The following is a 19439-nucleotide window of genomic DNA, read 5'->3' as shown; positions in this document are numbered from 1 at the left end:
CACTCCCAGGCCGCTCCATCCCCTCCACAGAGACCCACTCCCAGTGTGTCCTCCCCTCTAGCTCCTGACCCAGATGTTAATAAATATATGTTTGTTGTAAGATGAACCAGGTCAGGTGAACCAGGTTAGGGTCAGAGCAGAGAACCGTACAAGCAAGGGTCCTATGGAAAAGGGTTGAGCAGTCCCGCCCAGGGTTGCGGAGTAACTGATTTCATGTAATCTGATTACAAACAAACTGTAACTGTAATCCGTTACGTTACCAGCTAAAATAATGCAATCAGATTACAGATACTTTTGAAAAACTAGATAATTACTACTTGGATTACTTGAAAATCATAAATCATAAAGGATGTTTGTGACAAAATAATTGATGAAACCTTTCTGTTTTCTCCATAACATTCAAATCAGCATTAAAAACATTGAAGTTGAAGTTTGTTCCAGCTGAGTGAGTCTGTCCAGTCAGAGACCACTATGATGACACCAAACACGTGAAAGTAATCAGATTACGTTTCTGAGTTTTGAGTATTCCAAAAGTTACGCTACTGATGACAGTTTTGGACAGGTAACTAGTAACTGTAATGGATTACATTTAGAAAGTAACCCACCCAACCCATGTCCTGCCCCTCAAAACAAATGCCCCTCACAATGTTTGTCTGATTTAAGGAAAGTATAAATAAATCAGTGGTAATATGAGACAAAAACATCAGAACACATGTATTTCATGTAACAACGGAGGTGTAGCAACACCTGGGTCTATGTTACCAATCAACAATGATGTTTCCTCACAAAGGACATACTGGTTCAGTATAAGTATAACAGACAGGTTTCCCAAGTAGTGTAAAAGAGGTCTTCTTGACTGTGTCCATCTCGCTAATAATAACCGAAATTAAAGCTAGAAAGTTAGGGAGCATTGAAAATTCCTAAACGATGGATAGAGGACTATTTTTTCCAAATGTTGACGGTGATTAAATGTTACCGATTTTCAGCGTGGCCCTCCCTCTGGCCCTCGTGGAGGAGCGATTGAGACCCCAGGGTCAAAATGAGTTGACAGCCCTGATGTAGTGTGTGATGGAGCACTACAGTTGTTCCAGTAAGAGGAACCATCTGACCAGCACGGTAACACATGCAACAACATCACACTTTGTTGTTCATAACCTTGTCACGGCTGGAGTTAAGGTGAGGAGAACCTCTAGGGGGCAGAGTTACCTAGTCACCCCCAAACATCTGACAGAGTATGGACCATATGTAACCGGTATGGTTTGACCATGGGACACGACTAGAACCTGGGCAGTAAAGTGGCTGGTCCCCCTGGCAGCGGTCACAGGTGGAGTCCATGGCAGGGTACATGTAGATAGTCTATACTTGGTCTAGTGCATATGCATAGTTTTAATTGAATGAGACTATGTGTCGCACATATAGAGTAGTAGTGATGTCACAATGACACACACACTTTCTATTGAGTAGAATCCACAGCCTTTTAGTCTCTTCTCATCTGAAGAGACTCTTCAGAACGCTCCATTTGGATCTGGCTTTTAAGACATATCTAGTCTTGTTTGTAAGGATTTTTCCCAATAGCTAGCTCACATTACACAATCCACTCATGTTAATTCTGTTGCCCCTTCACTCTCTTCTCCATCCAATGCCAAAAGTATTTTAGAGTTTTCTGTTTCTCCTTGCTGTTTTACTGTTGTCGCCATGACGACCGGGTCCCTATACCGCAAATGTTGTTCTATGCCGATACTAGATTATCATAGTGTTGCTATGGGTCACAACATGATGGAATGATGCTTCCTCTTTGTGTTGAGTTTCTATCCGTATGCTCAAGTGTGTTTGTGTGTGTGTGTACCGACACAGTATATTTATCATAGGACACAGTGTACCTACATACAGTATATTTATCATAGGACACAGTGTACCTACATACAGTATATTTATCATAGGACACAGTGTACCTACATACAGTATATTTATCATAGGACACAGTGTACCTACATACAGTATATTTATCATAGGACACAGTGTACCCACATACAGTATATTTATCATAGGACACAGTGTACCCACATACAGTAAGTATATTTATCATAGGACACAGTGTACCTACATACAGTATATTTATCATAGGACACAGTGTACCCACATACAGTATATTTATCATAGGACACAGTGTACCCACATACAGTATATTTATCATAGGACACAGTGTACCCACATACAGTAAGTATATTTATCATAGGACACAGTGTACCCACATACAGTAAATTTATCATAGGACACAGTGTACCCACATACAGTAGTATTTATCATAGGACACAGTGTACCCACATAGAGTATATTTATCATAGGACACAGTGTACCCACATACAGTATATTTATCATAGGACACAGTGTACCCACATACAGTATATTTATCATAGGACACAGTGTACCAAAAGCTAGAACAACAGAGCACAGGTACTCACACGACCAACGGACATGGCAACAATAACCAACCGTGAACAAAGGGCACACTTATACAATTACTAATCAAATGGAATACCGGCCAGGTGTGTAACAGTTCTGGAGGGATACCTGACAGTCACCCTCTCTTTCTCCCCTCTCTCTCCCACTGTGTCGTGTCGTCTCTCTCTCTCTCTCTCTCTCTCTCTCTCTCTCTCTCTGTCTCTCTCTCTCTCTCTCAGGGGTTTTATTGGCATGGGAAACATGTGTTAACACTGACAAAGCAAGTGAGGTAGATAATATACAAAAGTGAAATAAACAATGAAACTTAACAGTAAACATTACACATACAGAAGTTTCTAAACAAGAAAGACATTACAAATGTCATAGTATATATATACAGTGTTTTAACAATGTACAAATGGTTAAAGTACACAAGGGAAAATAAATAAGCATAAATATGGGTTGTATTTACAATGGTGTTTGTTCTTCACTGGTTGCCCTTTTCTTGTGGCAACAGGTCACAAATCTTGCTGCTGTGATGGAACACTGTGGAATTTCACCCAGTAGATATGGGACTTTTTCCAAATTGGATTCGGTTTTTTCAAATTCTTTGTGGATCTGTGTAATCTGAGGGAAATATGTATCTCTAATATGGTCATACGTTGGACAGGAGGTCAGGAAGTGCAGCTCAGTTTCCACCTCATTTTGTGGACAGTGTGCACATAGCCTGTCTTCTCTTGAGAGCCAGGTCTGTCTACGGCGGCCTTTCTCAAAAGCAAGGCTATGCTCACTAAGTCAAACTTAGTCAACGCTTTCCTTAAGTTTGGGTCAGTCACAGTGGACAGGTATTCTGCCACTGTGTACTCTCTGTTTAGGGCCAAATAGCATTCTAGTTTGCTCTGTTTTTTTGTTAATTCTTTCCAATGTGTCAAGTAATTATCTTTTTGTTTTCTCATGATTTGGTTGGGTCACTGGTATCCAGAGGTGAGGATGACTGGTGGCTAAGGGTAGATAATTAAATATTGCTCTCTCTCTCTCTCTCTCTCTCCCTCTCTCTCTCTCTCAATTCAATTCAATTCAATTCAAGGGCTTTATTGGCATGGGAAACATGTGTTAACATTGCCAAAGCAAGTGAGGTAGACAACATACAAAGTGAATATATAAAGTGAAAAACAACAAAAATTAACTGTAAACATTACACATACAGAAGTTTCAAAACAGTAAAGACATTACAAATGTCATATTATATATATATACAGTGTTCTAACAATGTACAAATGGCTAAAGGACACAAGATAAAATAAATAAGCATAAATATGGGTTGTATTTACAATGGTGTTTGTTCTTCACTGGTTGCCCTTTTCTCATGGCAACAGGTCACAAATCTTGCTGCTGTGATGGCACACTGTGGAATTTCACCCAGTAGATATGGGAGTTTTTCAAAATTGTATTTGTTTTCGAATTCTTTGTGGATCTGTGTAATCTGAGGGAAATATGTCTCTCTAATATGGTCATACATTGGGCAGGAGGTTAGGAAGTGCAGCTCAGTTTCCACCTAATTTTGTGGGCAGTGAGCGCATAGCCTGTCTTCTCTTGAGAGCCATGTCTGCCTACGGCGGCCTTTCTCAATAGCAAGGCTATGCTCACTGAGTCTGTACATAGTCAAGGCTTTCCTTAATTTTGGGTCAGTCACAGTGGTCAGGTATTCTGCCGCTGTGTACTCTCTGTGTAGGGCCAAATAGCATTCTAGTTTGCTCTGTTTTTTTGTTAATTCTTTCCAATGTGTTAAGTAGTTATCTTTTTGTTTTCTCATGATTTGGTTGGGTCTAATTGTGCTGCTGTCCTGGGGCTCTGTAGTGTGTGTTTGTGTTTGTGAACAGAGCCCCAGGACCAGCTTGCTTAGGGGACTCTTCTCCAGGTTCATCTCTCTGTAGGTGATGGCTTTGTTATGGAAGGTTTGTGAATCGCTTCCTTTTAGGTGGTTGTAGAATTTAGCAGCTCTTTTCTGGATTTTGATAATTAGTGGGTATCGGCCTAATTCTGCTCTGCATGCATTATTTGGTGTTCTACGTTGTACACGGAGGATATTTTTGCAGAATTCTGCGTGCAGAGTCTCAATTTGGTGTTTGTCCCATTTTGTGAAGTCTTGGTTGGTGAGCGGACCCCAGACCTCACAACCACAAAGGGCAATGGGCTCTATGACTGATTCAAGTATTTTTAGCCAAATCCTAATTGGTATGTTGAAATTTATGTTTCTTTTGATGGCATAGAATGCCCTTCTTGCCTTGTCTCTCAGATCGTTCACAGCTTTGTGGAAGTTACCTGTGGTGCTGATGTTTAGGCCAAGGTATGTATAGTTTTTTGTGTGCTCTAGGGCAACAGTGTCTAGATGGAATTTGTATTTGTGGTCCTGGTGACTGGACCTTTTTTGGAACACCATTATTTTGGTCTTACTGAGATTTACTGTCAGGGCCCAGGTCTGACAGAATCTGTGCATAAGATCTAGGTGCTGCTGTAGGCCCTCCTTGGTTGGTGACAGAAGCACCAGATCATCAGCAAACAGCAGACATTTGACTTCGGATTCTAGCAGGGGGAGGCCGGGTGCTGCAGACTTTTCTAGTGCCCGCGCCAATTCGTTGATATATATGTTGAAGAGGGTGGGGCTTAAGCTGCATCCCTGTCTAACCCCACGACCCTGTGTGAAGAAATGTGTGTGTTTTTTGCCAATTTTAACCGCACACTTGTTGTTTGTGTACATGGATTTTATAATGTCGTATGTTTTACCCCCAACACCACTTTCCATCAGTTTGTATAGCAGACCCTCATGCCAGATTGAGTCGAAGGCTTTTTTTGAAATCAACAAAGCATGAGAAGACTTTGCCTTTGTTTTGGTTTGTTTGGTTGTCAATTAGGGTGTGCAGGGTGAATACATGGTCTGTTGTACGGTAATTTGGTAAAAAGCCAATTTGACATTTGCTCAGTACATTGTTTTCATTGAGGAAATGTACGAGTCTGCTGTTAATAATAATGCAGAGGATTTTCCCAAGGTTACTGTTGACACATATTCCACGGTAGTTATTGGGGTCAAATTTGTCTCCACTTTTGTGGATTGGGGTGATCAGTCCTTGGTTCCAAATATTGGGGAAGATGCCAGAGCTAAGTATGATGTTAAAGAGTTTTAGTATAGCCAATTGGAATTTGTTGTCTGTATATTTGATCATTTCATTGAGGATACCATCAACACCACAGGCCTTTTTGGGTTGGAGGGTTTTTATTTTGTCCTGTAACTCTTTCAATGTAATTGGAGAATCCAGTGGGTTCTGGTAGTCTTTAATAGTTGATTCTAAGATCTGTGTTTGATCATGTATATGTTTTTGCTCATTATTCTTTGTTATAGAGCCAAAAAGATTGGAGAAGTGGTTTACCCATACATCTCCATTTTGGATAGATAATTCTTCGTATTGTTGTTTGTTTAGTGTTTTCCAATTTTCCCAGAAGTGGTTAGAGTCTATGGATTCTTCAATTGCATTGAGCTGATTTCTGACGTGCTGTTCCTTCTTTTTCCGTAGTGTATTTCTGTATTGTTTTAGTGATTCACCATAGTGAAGGCGTAGACTCAGGTTTTCCGGGTCTCTATGTTTTTGGTTGGACAGGTTTCTCAATTTCTTTCTTAGATTTTTGTATTCTTCATCAAACCATTTGTCATTATTGTTAATTTTCTTCGGTTTTCTATTTGAGATTTTTAGATTTGATAGGGAAGCTGAGAGGTCAAATATACTGTTAAGATTTTCTACTGCCAAGTTTACACCTTCACTATTATAGTGGAACGTTTTACCCAGGAAATTGTCTAAAAGGGATTGAATTTGTTGTTGCCTAATTGTTTTTTGGTAGGTTTCCAAACTGCATTCCTTCCATCTATAGCATTTCTTAATGTTACTCAGTTCCTTTGGCTTTGATGCCTCATGATTGAGTATTGCTCTGTTTAAGTAGACTGTGATTTTGCTGTGGTCTGATAGGGGTGTCAGTGTGCTGACTGTGAACGCTCTGAGAGACTCTGGGTTGAGGTCAGTGATAAAGTAGTCTACAGTACTACTGCCAAGAGATGAGCTATAGGTGTACCTACCATAGGAGTCCCCTCGAAGCCTACCGTTGACTATGTACATACCCAGCGTGCGACAGAGCTGCAGGAGTTGTGACCCGTTTTTGTTGGTTATGTTGTCATAGTTGTGCCTAGGGGGGCATATGTGGGAGGGAATGCTGTCACCTCCAGGCAGGTGTTTGTCCCCCTGTGTGCTGAGGGTGTCAGGTTATTGTCCGGTTCTGGCATTTAGGTCGCCACAGACTAGTACATGTCCCTGGGCCTGGAAATGATTGATTTCCCCCTCCAGGATGGAGAAGCTGTCTTCATTAAAATATGGGGATTCTAGTGGGGGGATATAGGTAGCACACAGGAGGACATTTTTCTCTGTTAGGATAATTTATTTTTGAATTTCTAGCCAAATGTAGAATGTTCCTGTTTTGATTAATTTAATGGAGTGAGTTAGGTCTGCTCTATACCAAATTAGCATACCCCCTGAGTCCCTTCCCTGTTTCACACCTGGTAGTTTGGTGGATGGGACTACCAGCTCTCTGTAACCTAGAGGGCAACCAGTGGGTCCATCTCCTCTATACCAGGTTTCTTGCAGGATGACAATGTCTGTATTACCGATTTCTTTGGTGAAGTCCGGGTTTCTGCTCTTTAGGCCAAAGGCAGATGACCTCAGGCCTTGGATATTCCAGGATAATATAGTGAAGGCTTTTTGTTCCATAGAGTGTCCAATGTTGTTGGTCGTTGTTTAGCCTCAGGCCAGTAAGTGTGAGCAGAGCCTGCTGAGCATCTGGTACATGCCATTGGCTTGGGCGAGTGTGAGAGTGGGGGTTGGGACTGTTTGCCCGCTCACTACCTGGGCGTATGTGTGGCTTCCATGTTGAGGCCCTCTTTGTGGGGGTGGGGTGCATGGGGTGGGCAGGAGTGGCATAGGTCTGATCTGAGGGGGCCTAAATGGAGTGTGGGCATGGTTGACGTGGGGGGGTGTTGATTGGTTGGGGTGGGGGTGTGGTGTGTCTGGGTGTACTGTGGTCTGGATGTAATTCCTCTTGGCGTGGGTCCTCTATGTGTAGGTCCAGGGGGAGGTCCTGCAGATCTGGGAGGGTGTCTCGCTGGTCTGGGTGGGGTGTCTATTGATCTGTTGCTCCTGTGTGGAGTGTTGGGGATACATTTGAGAGCGATGTCTTTTAGAGTCCGGGCAAAGGTGGGCACTGCTGCCTTGTAGAGGTGGACCTGGTCATAGAGGCTGTTCAAGTCCAGGGTGGAGTGGTGGGCCAGGAAAACATTTGGTTTTGAGGCACAGTCACGGGAAATACTTGCGTTTACCCGCTGTATTGTAGCAGGGTGGAAGTCTTTTCGTGGTAGCAGGGTGGAGATAACCACTTGTGCGTTGGGGAAAGTAGAAGAAGCCTTTTCAATCACTCCCTTCAGTGCTGTGGCCACTCTTTCCTGCTGTGCTCTCAGGTCGTTTGTGCCTGTGTGTATTATTATGTGGCTGGGTGAGCCTAGTTTGGCCTCAGACAGAAGGTCTAGGGCGCGCTGGGTGTTTGGACACCAGAGTTTAGACACACTGTGTTTGGGAAAAAGTATTTTTTCTTCTATATATTTCCCATTTGAGTCCATAAGTAGTACAATCTGTGTCTTGTGTTTGTCTTCAGTGGGTGTGGGGGGGTTGACAGAAGGGCTATCAGGGTGGCTGACAGGGGGGGTGCTCAGAGGGGGTGAGAGCCTCTGGGCTTGGGGTTCTTCATTTGTCTGTTGTGCTGTGATGTCGACTCTATGGTCAGGGTCTGGTGTGGACTGTTCTGCTGTGGTGTCGACTCTATGGTCAGGGTCTGGTGTGGACTGTTCTGCTGTGGTGTCGAGACTTTTGTTGGGTGCTGAGGTGGGCTGTTCTGCTGGCTTCTCTGTGGGGGTGGCCACCTCTCTAGTGGGTTGTTCTCTGTCACACGCCGTGCCCCTCAACTTCTCCTCCATCCCCCTCACCCTCTCCTCCATCCCCCTCAACCTCTCCTCCACCAGCAGTCTGATACTCTCCTCTAGTGCTCTGTTCTGCTCCTCTTTCTCCTGTTGTATTTGTCTCACCACTGTCCAAAGTGCAGATATGTCTCTGTCCACCTCCAGCTCTCCGGGTCTGGTTAAGGGGCTGTTGTTGTGCTGGACTGTTGTCTGGGTCTGTGCTGACTGAAGTGTAATCACCTGCTGTTCCAGCTCCACCTGCCTTATCTCCAGCTGGGTGAATTTGTCCTTCATTTCAATGAGGGAGTGGTAATCTGTGCTGGGAGGTTGACCCTCCGCTGGGGGTTGCTCATCTGTGGGGTTACATAATGAAGAGGTCTGGTCTGATCTTCTCGGGGTGGGGGTATCTTTATCAAGGGAGAGTTTCTCCTGCTGAGCTAATTCTTTGATTAGGTTAAAGTCCAGCTGAAACTGTTTGTGGTTACGCTGTACCATCACTGTTCCGGACTTATAGATATTTATATTACTTACTCGTTGTCAAGTATTCTGAGTTTCCACCCCTCGTTAATCCCCCTCTCGTAACAGAGGGGTAGTGTGCTAATATAGCACTGTGCTATGCCAGGGGATGGTTTGTGTGGAAGATGAGGTTGCTGATGTTCCCATTTTTGTAATAGTCAGCAAAGAGTGTCTCTTGATTTTCCATAAGGAGCTTCATTTTGTAATCTTTTCTTGCCTTCTCATTCTTTACATGCACAGGGTACTGTATTTTAATTACCTCTGAACAGCGGGAGGGAGCTTCTAAGGCCCCCTCATTTGGTTGGGGTAGACTGTGTGACTCTCCTGCCATTGTTGGGCTAATGAGCTTTGACACCTCTCACTTGACACGTCAGTGCTATTTGAAGCTTGGCAGAATTATGTTACAATTCAGTCCTTATAAAGTTGTGTATTTTTCTTCTTGGCTTTTGGAAAAAAAAATATAGTTTCAGACTAAGCATTACTCACTCAGTTCCAGGTTGGATGGTGTTTTCAGGTTTCTGTTGTTTTCCAGAGAATTTGCTGTATAGAGAAACAAATCTTGGTAGTTGTGAACCTTCCAGGTGATTCCGTAATTCCGTCCAAAATCAGGTTGTAGGTTTTAAGTTTTGATTTGAAGTAGGGGTTATGTTGTAGAGGGTAGAATCCAGTATGTGTTCCTGACAAAAAATCAAAGTTTATCTAACTCCTAATCTATCTTTTTTAAAGAAAATGCTGAAAAATGCAGGAGCTCATCTGATTGTGACTTCTGCTCTGCTCTGTCCCTCCCTGCTCCCTCTCTCTCCCTCTCTCTCCCTCTCTCCCTCTCTCCCTCTCTCCCTCTCTCTCTCTCCTCCTCTCTCTCTCTCTCTTTAGTGGTACCCAGAGGTGCGTCACCACTGCCCGTCAACCCCTATCATCCTAGTGGGCACTAAGCTGGATCTGAGGGACGAGAAGGAGACCATCGAGAAGCTCAAAGAGAAGAAACTGGCCCCCATCACCTACCCACAAGGCCTAGCGCTCGCCAAGGACGTTGGTAGGTCATTGCATATAATAATCCATTGCTTTTTATGATGATGAAGTTGTATTTTGTAAAGTACTCTAAAGTACTTTGTGTTAACAGCCGACGTAAATAGGGTTTTATAAAATACAGTGCATTTTGATTGATTGATATTTTGTTTTCCAAGTGTTCTATGACTAGTATTAAATGAGCGGAGCCAATCTCTTCAGACAGCATCTCCTCAGATTCAGATCTGAGATGAATGTTTACATGAATGGAGAATGAAGTGCCTATCTGGGTTGTCTGCATGTACACAGTTCTCTCTCTCCCTCTCTCCATGGGAAACATATGTTTACATTGACAAAGCAAGTGAAGTAGAAAATTAACTAAAGTAAAACAAACAATCAAAATGAACAGTAAACATTATACTAACCACTCTTCATTACACTCACAGCAGTTCCAAAATAATAAGGACATTTCAAATGTCATATTATGTCGATATACAGTGTTGTAACGATGTGCAAATAATTCAAGTACAAAAGGGAAAATAAATAAACATAAATATGGGTTGTATTTACAATGGTGTTTGTTCGTCACTGGTTGCCCTTTTCTCGTGGCAACAGGTCACAAATCTTGCTGCTCTGATGGCACACTGTGGTATTTCATCTCTCTCTCTCTCTCTCTCTATCTATCTATCTATCTATTCCCCCCTCCCTCCCTCCCTCCCTCCCTCCCTCCCTCCCCAGACTCTGTGAAGTACCTGGAGTGTTCTGCTCTGACCCAGCGTGGCCTGAAGACAGTGTTTGACGAGGCTATCAGGGCAGTACTCTGCCCACAGCCAACCAAGGTCGGAAAGAAGAAATGTCTACTGCTCTAACAGGTGAGAGGGAGGCAGGGAGGGAGGGAGGGGGAGGGGGAGGGTGAAGAAGAAATGTCTACTGCTCTAACAGGTGAGAGGGAGGGAGGGAGGGAGGGAGGGAGGGAGGGAGGGAGGGAGGGAGGGAGGGAGGGAGGGAGGGAGGGAGGGAGGGAGGGAGGGAGGGAGGGAGGGAGGGAGGGGGAAGAAGAAATGTCTACTGCTCTAACAGGTGAGAGGGAGGCAGGGAGGGAGGGAGGGGGAGGGGGAAAGGAATGTCTACTACTCTAACAGGTGAGAGGGAGGCAGGGAGGGAGAGAGGGGGAGGGGAGGGGAAGAAGAAATGTCTACTGCTCTAACAGGTGAGAGGGAGGCAGGGAGGGAGAGAGGGGGAGGGGGAGGGGAAGAAGAAATGTCTACTGCTCTAACAGGTGAGAGGGAGGCAGGGAGGGAGGGAGGGAGGGGGAGGGGGAAGAAGAAATGTCTACTGCTCTAACAGGTGAGAGGGAGGGAGGGAGGGAGGGAGGGAGGGAGGGAGAGGGGGAGAGGGGGAGGGGGAAGAAGAAATGTCTACTGCTCTAACAGGTGAGGGTGAGAGGGAGGGAGGGAGGGAGGGAGGGAGGGAGGGAGGGAGGGAGGGAGGGAGGGAGGGAGGGAGGGAGGGAGGGAGGGAGGGAGGGAGGGAGGGAGGGAGGGAGGGAGGGAGGGGGGGGGAGGGGGAAGAAAAAATGTCTACTGCTCTAACAGGTGAGAGGGAGGCAGGGAGGGAGGGAGGGGGAGGGGGAAGAAGGGAGATCGAGAGTTAGGGAGGGAAGGAGAGAGAGTGAGAGGCAGGGCCTCTGCCCACAGCCCACCAAGGTTAGGAAGAAGTGATGCCTAGTTCTCTAACTGATGAGAGAGATGGAGGGAGGGGAGGAGGGTGAGAAAGCTAGAGAGCCTTTACCTGAAGTCTGTCTACATTATTCTCTCCATCTGTTGTTGTTGTTTCTCTAGATGCAGCTAAGAGTGAAAACGGACAGCGAACAAACCAGGGAGCCAGATGTTAACTCAAAAAGGCCTTTTAGTTCTACTCTGCTACACGAAAAAACATTGACTTATGAAAGCCTATATGAAATACTATAATTAACTGATATTAATTATATTACGATGGTCTCTGATGTGTGCTTGTTTACAGGTATATAGTGTAGGATATAGGTGCACAATATTCATCATCTGAATAATATACTGTAACATTTTCCCCTCGACTGTGAAGGTGGTATTTGACCTTGATGTAAGTGCGGCCCAAATGGCACCCTATTCCCTATGTGCACTTTTGACCAAAGCCCTAGTGCACTACATAGGGAATTGGGTGTTAATTGGGACACACAGAAAATGTGTTGGTACACAATTAAACTCAATTTGCAAACACTGCCATGATCATCATGGTTATTATGAGTTGTAGTGTGAGATAGAATGGGGTGGAGAGAGAGGGGAGAAAGAGACTGAGATATAATGGGGTGGAGAGAGAGGGGAGAGGCTGTGGCCTGCTTAGAAAGACACACAGGAGTTGCACATAAGTGCACATAAAAATGGAACTTAAATTCCAAAGATGACAGATAGTCTTTGGAGTAACAAAGCCACATGAGACTGACAGTTTGAGCATTCAAGTATAGTAGTACTGCCACTTAAAACCTAGATTTCAATTGACTAGATTGATCTCAACTGAAGTCTGACAGCTCTTATAAGAATCAATGGGAAATCCTCAGCAACGATTCCTTCTTCTCCTTACTAAGAGCTTAACAGTAAAATCTGTCTAACCTGATGCTTGTTGTTAATGGAACTCTTTTCTCCTCTTCTGTCCCCTCTATACCGTATGTCAATGTAAACAGTACAATAGACACAAAAAGTAGAATAGAGTAGAACTGCTTTAATTGCCTCAACAATTCATATTTGTATTCATTCATCAGTGAATATCATCAGCTTTTTACTGTTAATTAAATCAACTTTCAAGACATGGTCTTAATGCCAGTGATTTCATAATCCAATCTTTGTACTCGCAGACATCCATGACAATGCCTGGTAAACGGCATGCTTTTTTACCGCTTTCTATATGAACACCATACAGCTGGTCCCCACCAAACACCACACCTCCCCCAGAATCACACGAGAGAGAGAGAGAGAGAGAGAGAGAGAGAGAGAGAGAGAGAGAGAGAGAGAGAGAGAGAGAGAGAGCATTTACAGTCAAGCAGTTAGATTTGAATATTTAATCTCAAAAACCATTTATTGTATTATTTAAGTATTATCATTATATTACAGGATAAAGTGGTAAAAAAAGGAACCTTTATTTAACTAAGCAAGTCAGTTATGAACAAATTCTTATTTACAATGACCCCGGCCTACCCCGGCCTACCCCGGCCTACCCGGCCTACCCCGGCCAACCCCGGCCTACCCCTGCCTACCCCGGCCAACCCCGGCCTACCCCGGCCTACCCCGGCCTACCCCGGCCTACCCCGGCCAACCCCGGCCTACCCCGGCCTACCCCGGCCTACCCCGGCCTACCCCGGCCAACCCCGGCCTACCCCGGCCAACCCCGGACGACCCTGGGCCAATTATGCGCCGCCCTATTGGACTCCCAATCACAGCCGGATGTGATGCAGCCTGGATTCGAACCAGGGACTGTAGCAACGCCTCTTGCTCTGAGATGCAGTACCTTAGACCACCGGGAGCCCCATGGTGTCAATTTATTGTTACTTAACCATGAAGACATCATTTTCCCAGTTACTCTTCCAGTGGTCAACAGGGATCCCCTTTGTAACCCTTATCCTAAAACCATTACTTCTAGTGCAAGTTAACCAAATTGTTCTGCTATTAAGGACTAGGTATCATGGTAATTAATAATAAAACCATAGACAAAATATCTATAATGTGTTCATCTCACCTCTTTTACCATCAGAATCAGCTTGGGTGCCACCATAACCTGCGATCTGAACTGTATCACCCAGTTTTAGATTAGATGTCTTCCTAGAGCAGGTGAATAAAATGACCCAATCAGGCTTTCAGAACATTGAGTTCAGTTTGCAGAAGAAAAAATGAATTGCAGAACTGAGATGGGTTGAAAAATCTAAGTTCATTGAAATGTAGAGCAATTTTTGAAGGTGAGTAGCCTAATGTTCCCCTGTATTGCTCTAGAACACTACCCATCCCTTCCTCTCTTCATCTAATAGAGCAACACATTTTCTAAGTATTTTCTTCTCATCAGTTCACTGTTCACCCCTGTTTGGCATCCGGGTCATATTCAATAGTGCACACCATAGCAGAAATAGTTTTGCAACAGCAATCGTTTTGCAAAAAAAGAGTTGTTATTCCCTACCCACTGTCCTCTGTTTTCCTCTGTTTGGCTTGTGAAGGCCCAGGTGACACAGGTGTAGTTAAACAGTCAGGAGGGTTGACCGGATCAATCGTTGTCTTGGCAGATTCAGGTAACTTCAGTAGCATGGTGTCAACCTGGTTTGGATGAGCATGTGTGTCAACCTGGTTTGGATGAGCATGTGTGTCATCCTGGTTTGGATGAGCATGTGTGTCAACCTGGTTTGGATGAGCATGTGTGTCAACCTGGTTTGGATGTGCATGTGTGTCAACCTGGTATGGATGAGCATGTGTGTCAACCTGGTTTGGATGTGCATGTGTGTCAACCTGGTATGGATGAGCATGTGTGTCAACCTGGTTTGGATGAGCATGTGTGTCAACCTGGTTTGGATGAGCATGTGTGTCAACCTCTTCAATTTTTACTGGAGTCTTGACTTGACCTGAGGCTGGATGTTTACCCAGTACGACATGCACATGAGGATCCTGACAGAGAGCAGTAGTCAATAACAGTTGTATAGCACAGTTCGTTTAAAGTAGTTGACAGTTAATAGCAGTAAAACATTTAAAAAATACTATCTCAATGCTCTCTCTCTTTCTCACACACCAGGGTTGGGGTCAATTCCTGCCAATTCTGGAAGTACTCTGAAATTCCTGGTCCCATTGTCTTCATTGTCTTCAATGATTTTCAATAAGGAACATGTGGAATTGGAAGTTGGTTTATTTTCTGAATTGACTGGAAATGAATTGGAATTGACCCCAACCCTGTCACACACACATTTTTACATTTACATTTGAGTCATTTGACGCTCGTATCCAGAGTGACTTACAGTAGTGAGCGAATACATTTTCATACACACACACACACGCACGCACGCACGCACACACACACACACACACACACACACACACACACACACACACACACACACACACACACACACACACACACACACACACACACACACACACACACACACACACACACACACACACACACACACACACACACACACACACACACACATCCAATCTGATGGTGACAGTAATCGCTATTATGAACAGTTCTGCTCACAATCCTTCATCCTTTATCTGTTGTGCACATGTACACTCACCCCTGGTGTTCCTTTACCTCCTCCAGGCCTGCAGTGAGCAGCAGTTACAACCCACTGATCAGAGAACCACCACACTGATAAAGAAAGTATTTTCCTTCCTGCCATACTATGCGCACATGGTACAGCCTTTCAGTGTCCTTACAACCCCACCCCCCCCCCCCCCCGATGATTCTCTTCTGAATTTCGCCCAACGTGGCATCTGAATGAGAGAGAAGAGATGACCAGAGAGTGAGAAATTAAAATAGGCACAATGTATTATATTAGAAAGACAAATAATGGAATAAAGGAAAGAAAACAACTTAAACAGCAAAATAAACAGGCAAGTAAAGTGAAATGGAAGGTTCCATGAGGAATAAAGAGAACAGAGACATACAGAGTAGATGGTTAGTACACATACCTGCCAACATCAGGGAGAGCAGAAGAACACCACTCAGTGTCTTCATGGTTTTCATGGTCGCTGTACTTTCCATAGGATACCTCTGTTTTTAAACATATTCTGGTCCCGTATCTCAAAATGTATCCACCAACCAGCATCCAACACGCTAATCAACTCAATTCCATTGGTTGTCTCTTGGCTGTAGCCAGTTTACATAGTAAAATAGATGGGTAGATTAAAACAGAGGGCAGTAGGTAAATTAGAGGTTAGAGAGGCCTTCTTTCTCTTCCTCATTCCAAATCAAGCCAATTGCTTCATATTTGCTTCATATCTCCTAGTTGTTACATGAGGAACTGCCATGTGATGGACTATTCATGCCACCAGGTTTGGATAGACTACTTTCTAAATGTAATCCGTTCCTTTAACTAGTTACCTGTCCAAAATTGTAATCAGTAACATAATTTTTGGATTACCCAAACTCAGTAACAGTTGGTTGGTGCGCAGTGCAATGAGACAAGGATATCCCTACCGGCCAAACCCTCCCCAACCCGGACGACGCTAGGCCAATTGTGCGTTGCCCCACGGACCTCCCGGTCGCGGCCGGTTACGACAGAGCCTGGGTGCGAACCCAGAGTCTCTGGTGCCACAGCTGGCACTGCAGTACAGTGCCCTTAACCACTGCGCCACCCGGGAGGCCCTTATGTCTGGAATGTCGACAGACATAATACGTACTTTCCCCCGCACTTCAGTTGCAAAGATTCAGAGAGGACTACAGTCAATGGAGAGTCCTGCAAATATAAATATACGCAGATATAGAGCCAGACATAGCAGTGTTGCTGAAGGAGGAGGAGGATGCCATCATAGACATTCATGTATCCTTCCATGACACTTGGCATAAGAGAGGATTCACTTCCAACTACGGGATAGGTGTGTTCATTGGTGCTGGTACCAGCGAGTTATAGAAAATGTTTAAGATTCAACCTGTCACAAAACCCTTGGAGGCCATATATGTTTTAGTAGAGGTTGCACAGAAAATGGTACCTGTATATCATAAGATGTCAAATGTTAACGTCCTCAAAAGAATGTAGCACGGAGGAACCCAGAATTCAAATGAATGTCTGAACTCTGTAATATGGTCGCGATGCCCCAAAACTGTCTTCGTGGGCAAAAGCCGCATTGACGGAGCAGCCAGTATGGCAGTAGCCACGCTCAATGAGGGAGCCACTGCTCGAACAAATGTGATGAACAAATTGTGGCTTGACAGCACTTTGGTGACACTGGAGCAATCAGAGGGGAGCTGATGCTGCTTCAATGTAGTGTGCCAAGCGTAGGCGCAGGTCCCATGACATAGTCAAGAAAGTAAAGCGTCACCAGCAACAAGGGCCTTACATAGTGGGCAGGCATAGCTGATTAATGTCCTGCACATTTCAACAGCCATACAAAATCCTTGTATGTGACAAATTGAGCAAAGTGATATGAGAATTTGCCCAAAACTGCATATTTGACAACAGACCAGTAGTCAAAGCATATGCTCTACTGCTTGAAACAAATGTATTAAACGTGCCAATGTATTTGTAAAAGGTATATTTGATGTCCATGTGTCAGTTTAGAAGTGATATATGAATAAGAGTTGAATTAATGTGACATACATGGTCATATTTATGGTAAGTACATTTTAATTGCATTAGCCTATATCAGCCAATTTCTCAAAATGACATGTTCCCGGTGCACCAATTCATTGTTCTCAGTCTTCATAGAACGCACACTCATTATTCCACACACAGGTTCTTAGGTCTTATATTCAGACTTTTACAGAGGCTGTTTATATATATTGTGTCGTTTTGATTTGAAGTGTCATGTTACGTGTAAATACATGTCAAATATGCATCTGTCAAAACTGTGAATAGCGGTTTTTAAACAATTCCATGAAATGACAATATGTTGATAAACTGATCTGTAAAAGTCTGATCATTGAGTGTCTTATCACAATAAAACTATTCTGCCTTGAAGCAATGTGTTGATAAACTGATCTGTAAAAGTCTGATCATTGAGTGTCTTATCACAATAAAACTATTGTGCCTTGAAGCAATGTGTTGATAAACTGATCTGTAAAAGTCTGATCATTGAGTGTCTTATCACAATAAAACTATTCTGCCTTGAAGCAATATGTTGATAAACTGATCTGTAAAAGTCTGACCATTGAGTGTCTTATCACAATAAAACTATTCTGCCTTGAAGCAATGTGTTGATAAACTGATCTGTAAAAGTCTGACCATTGAGTGTCTTATCACAATAAAACTATTCTGCCTTGAAGCAATGTGTTGATAAACTGATCTGTAAAAGTCTGACCATTGAGTGTCTTATCACAATAAAACTATTCTGCCTTGAAGCAATGTGTTGATAAACGGATCTGTAACAGTCTGACCATTGAGTGTCTCATCACAATAAAACTATTCTGCCTTGAAGCAATGTGTTGATAAACTGATCTGTAAAAGTCTGACCATTGAGTGTCTCATCACAATAAAACTATTCTGCCTTGAAGCAATGTGTTGATAAACGGATCTGTAACAGTCTGACCATTGAGTGTCTCATCACAATAAAACTATTCTGCCTTGAAGCAATGTGTTGATAAACTGATCTGTAAAAGTCTGACCATTGAGTGTCTTATCACAATAAAACTATTCTGCCTTGAAGCAATGTGTTGATAAACGGATCTGTAACAGTCTGACCATTGAGTGTCTCATCACAATAAAACTATTCTGCCTTGAAGCAATGTGTTGATAAACGGATCTGTAACAGTCTGACCATTGAGTGTCTCATCACAATAAAACTATTCTGCCTTGAAGCAATGTGTTGATAAACTGATCTGTAAAAGTCTGACCATTGAGTGTCTTATCACAATAAAACTATTCTGCCTTGAAGCAATGTGTTGATAAACTGATCTGTAAAAGTCTGACCATTGAGTGTCTTATCACAATAAAACTATTCTGCCTTGAAGCAATGTGTTGATAAACTGATCTGTAAAAGTCTGACCATTGAGTGTCTTATCACAATAAAACTATTCTGCCTTGAAGCAATGTGTTGATAAACTGATCTGTAAAAGTCTGACCATTGAGTGTCTTATCACAATAAAACTATTCTGCCTTGAAGCAATGTGTTGATAAACTGATCTGTAACAGTCTGACCATTGAGTGTCTTATCACAATAAAACTATTCTGCCTTGAAGCAATATGTTGATAAACTGATCTGTAAAAGTCTGACCATTGAGTGTCTTATCACAATAAAACTATTCTGCCTTGAAGCAATATGTTGATAAACTGATCTGTAAAAGTCTGACCATTGAGTGTCTTATCACAATAAAACTATTCTGCCTTGAAGCAATGTGTTGATAAACTGATCTGTAAAAGTCTGACCATTGAGTGTCTTATCACAATAAAACTATTCTGCCTTGAAGCAATGTGTTGATAAACTGATCTGTAAAAGTCTGACCATTGAGTGTCTTATCACAATAAAACTATTCTGCCTTGAAGCAATGTGTTGATGAACTGATCTGTAAAAGTCTGACCATTGAGTGTCTTATCACAATAAAACTATTCTGCCTTGAAGCAATGTGTTGATAAACTGATCTGTAAAAGTCTGACCATTGAGTGTCTTATCACAATAAAACTATTCTGCCTTGAAGCAATGTGTTGATAAACTGATCTGTAACAGTCTGACCATTGAGTGTCTTATCACAATAAAACTATTCT

The 19439-nt window shown here is 43.2% G+C and overlaps 1 protein-coding gene across 1 annotated transcript in view; it reads left to right on the top strand.

Moving 5' to 3' along the window:
* LOC109879550 (ras-related C3 botulinum toxin substrate 2-like) overlaps window positions 1–18611 on the top strand; it is a 31234-nt gene extending 12623 nt beyond the window's left edge. Inside the window, exons 5-7 of the mRNA XM_031811491.1 lie at window positions 9878–10037; window positions 10748–10881; window positions 11851–18611. Coding sequence (XP_031667351.1) covers window positions 9878–10037; window positions 10748–10878 — 291 coding nt within the window. The 3' untranslated portion in view covers window positions 10879–10881; window positions 11851–18611. The remainder of the gene's footprint in view (window positions 1–9877; window positions 10038–10747; window positions 10882–11850) is intronic.
* Window positions 18612–19439: the final 828 nt, after the last annotated feature.

The sequence above is a fragment of the Oncorhynchus kisutch genome, unplaced genomic scaffold (genome assembly GCF_002021735.2).
Source record: "Oncorhynchus kisutch isolate 150728-3 unplaced genomic scaffold, Okis_V2 Okis01b-Okis20b_hom, whole genome shotgun sequence".
Lineage (NCBI taxonomy): Eukaryota > Metazoa > Chordata > Actinopteri > Salmoniformes > Salmonidae > Oncorhynchus > Oncorhynchus kisutch.
The sequence above is the reverse complement of the archived record's forward strand: the minus strand, read 5'-3'. Positions and strand labels throughout refer to the sequence as shown.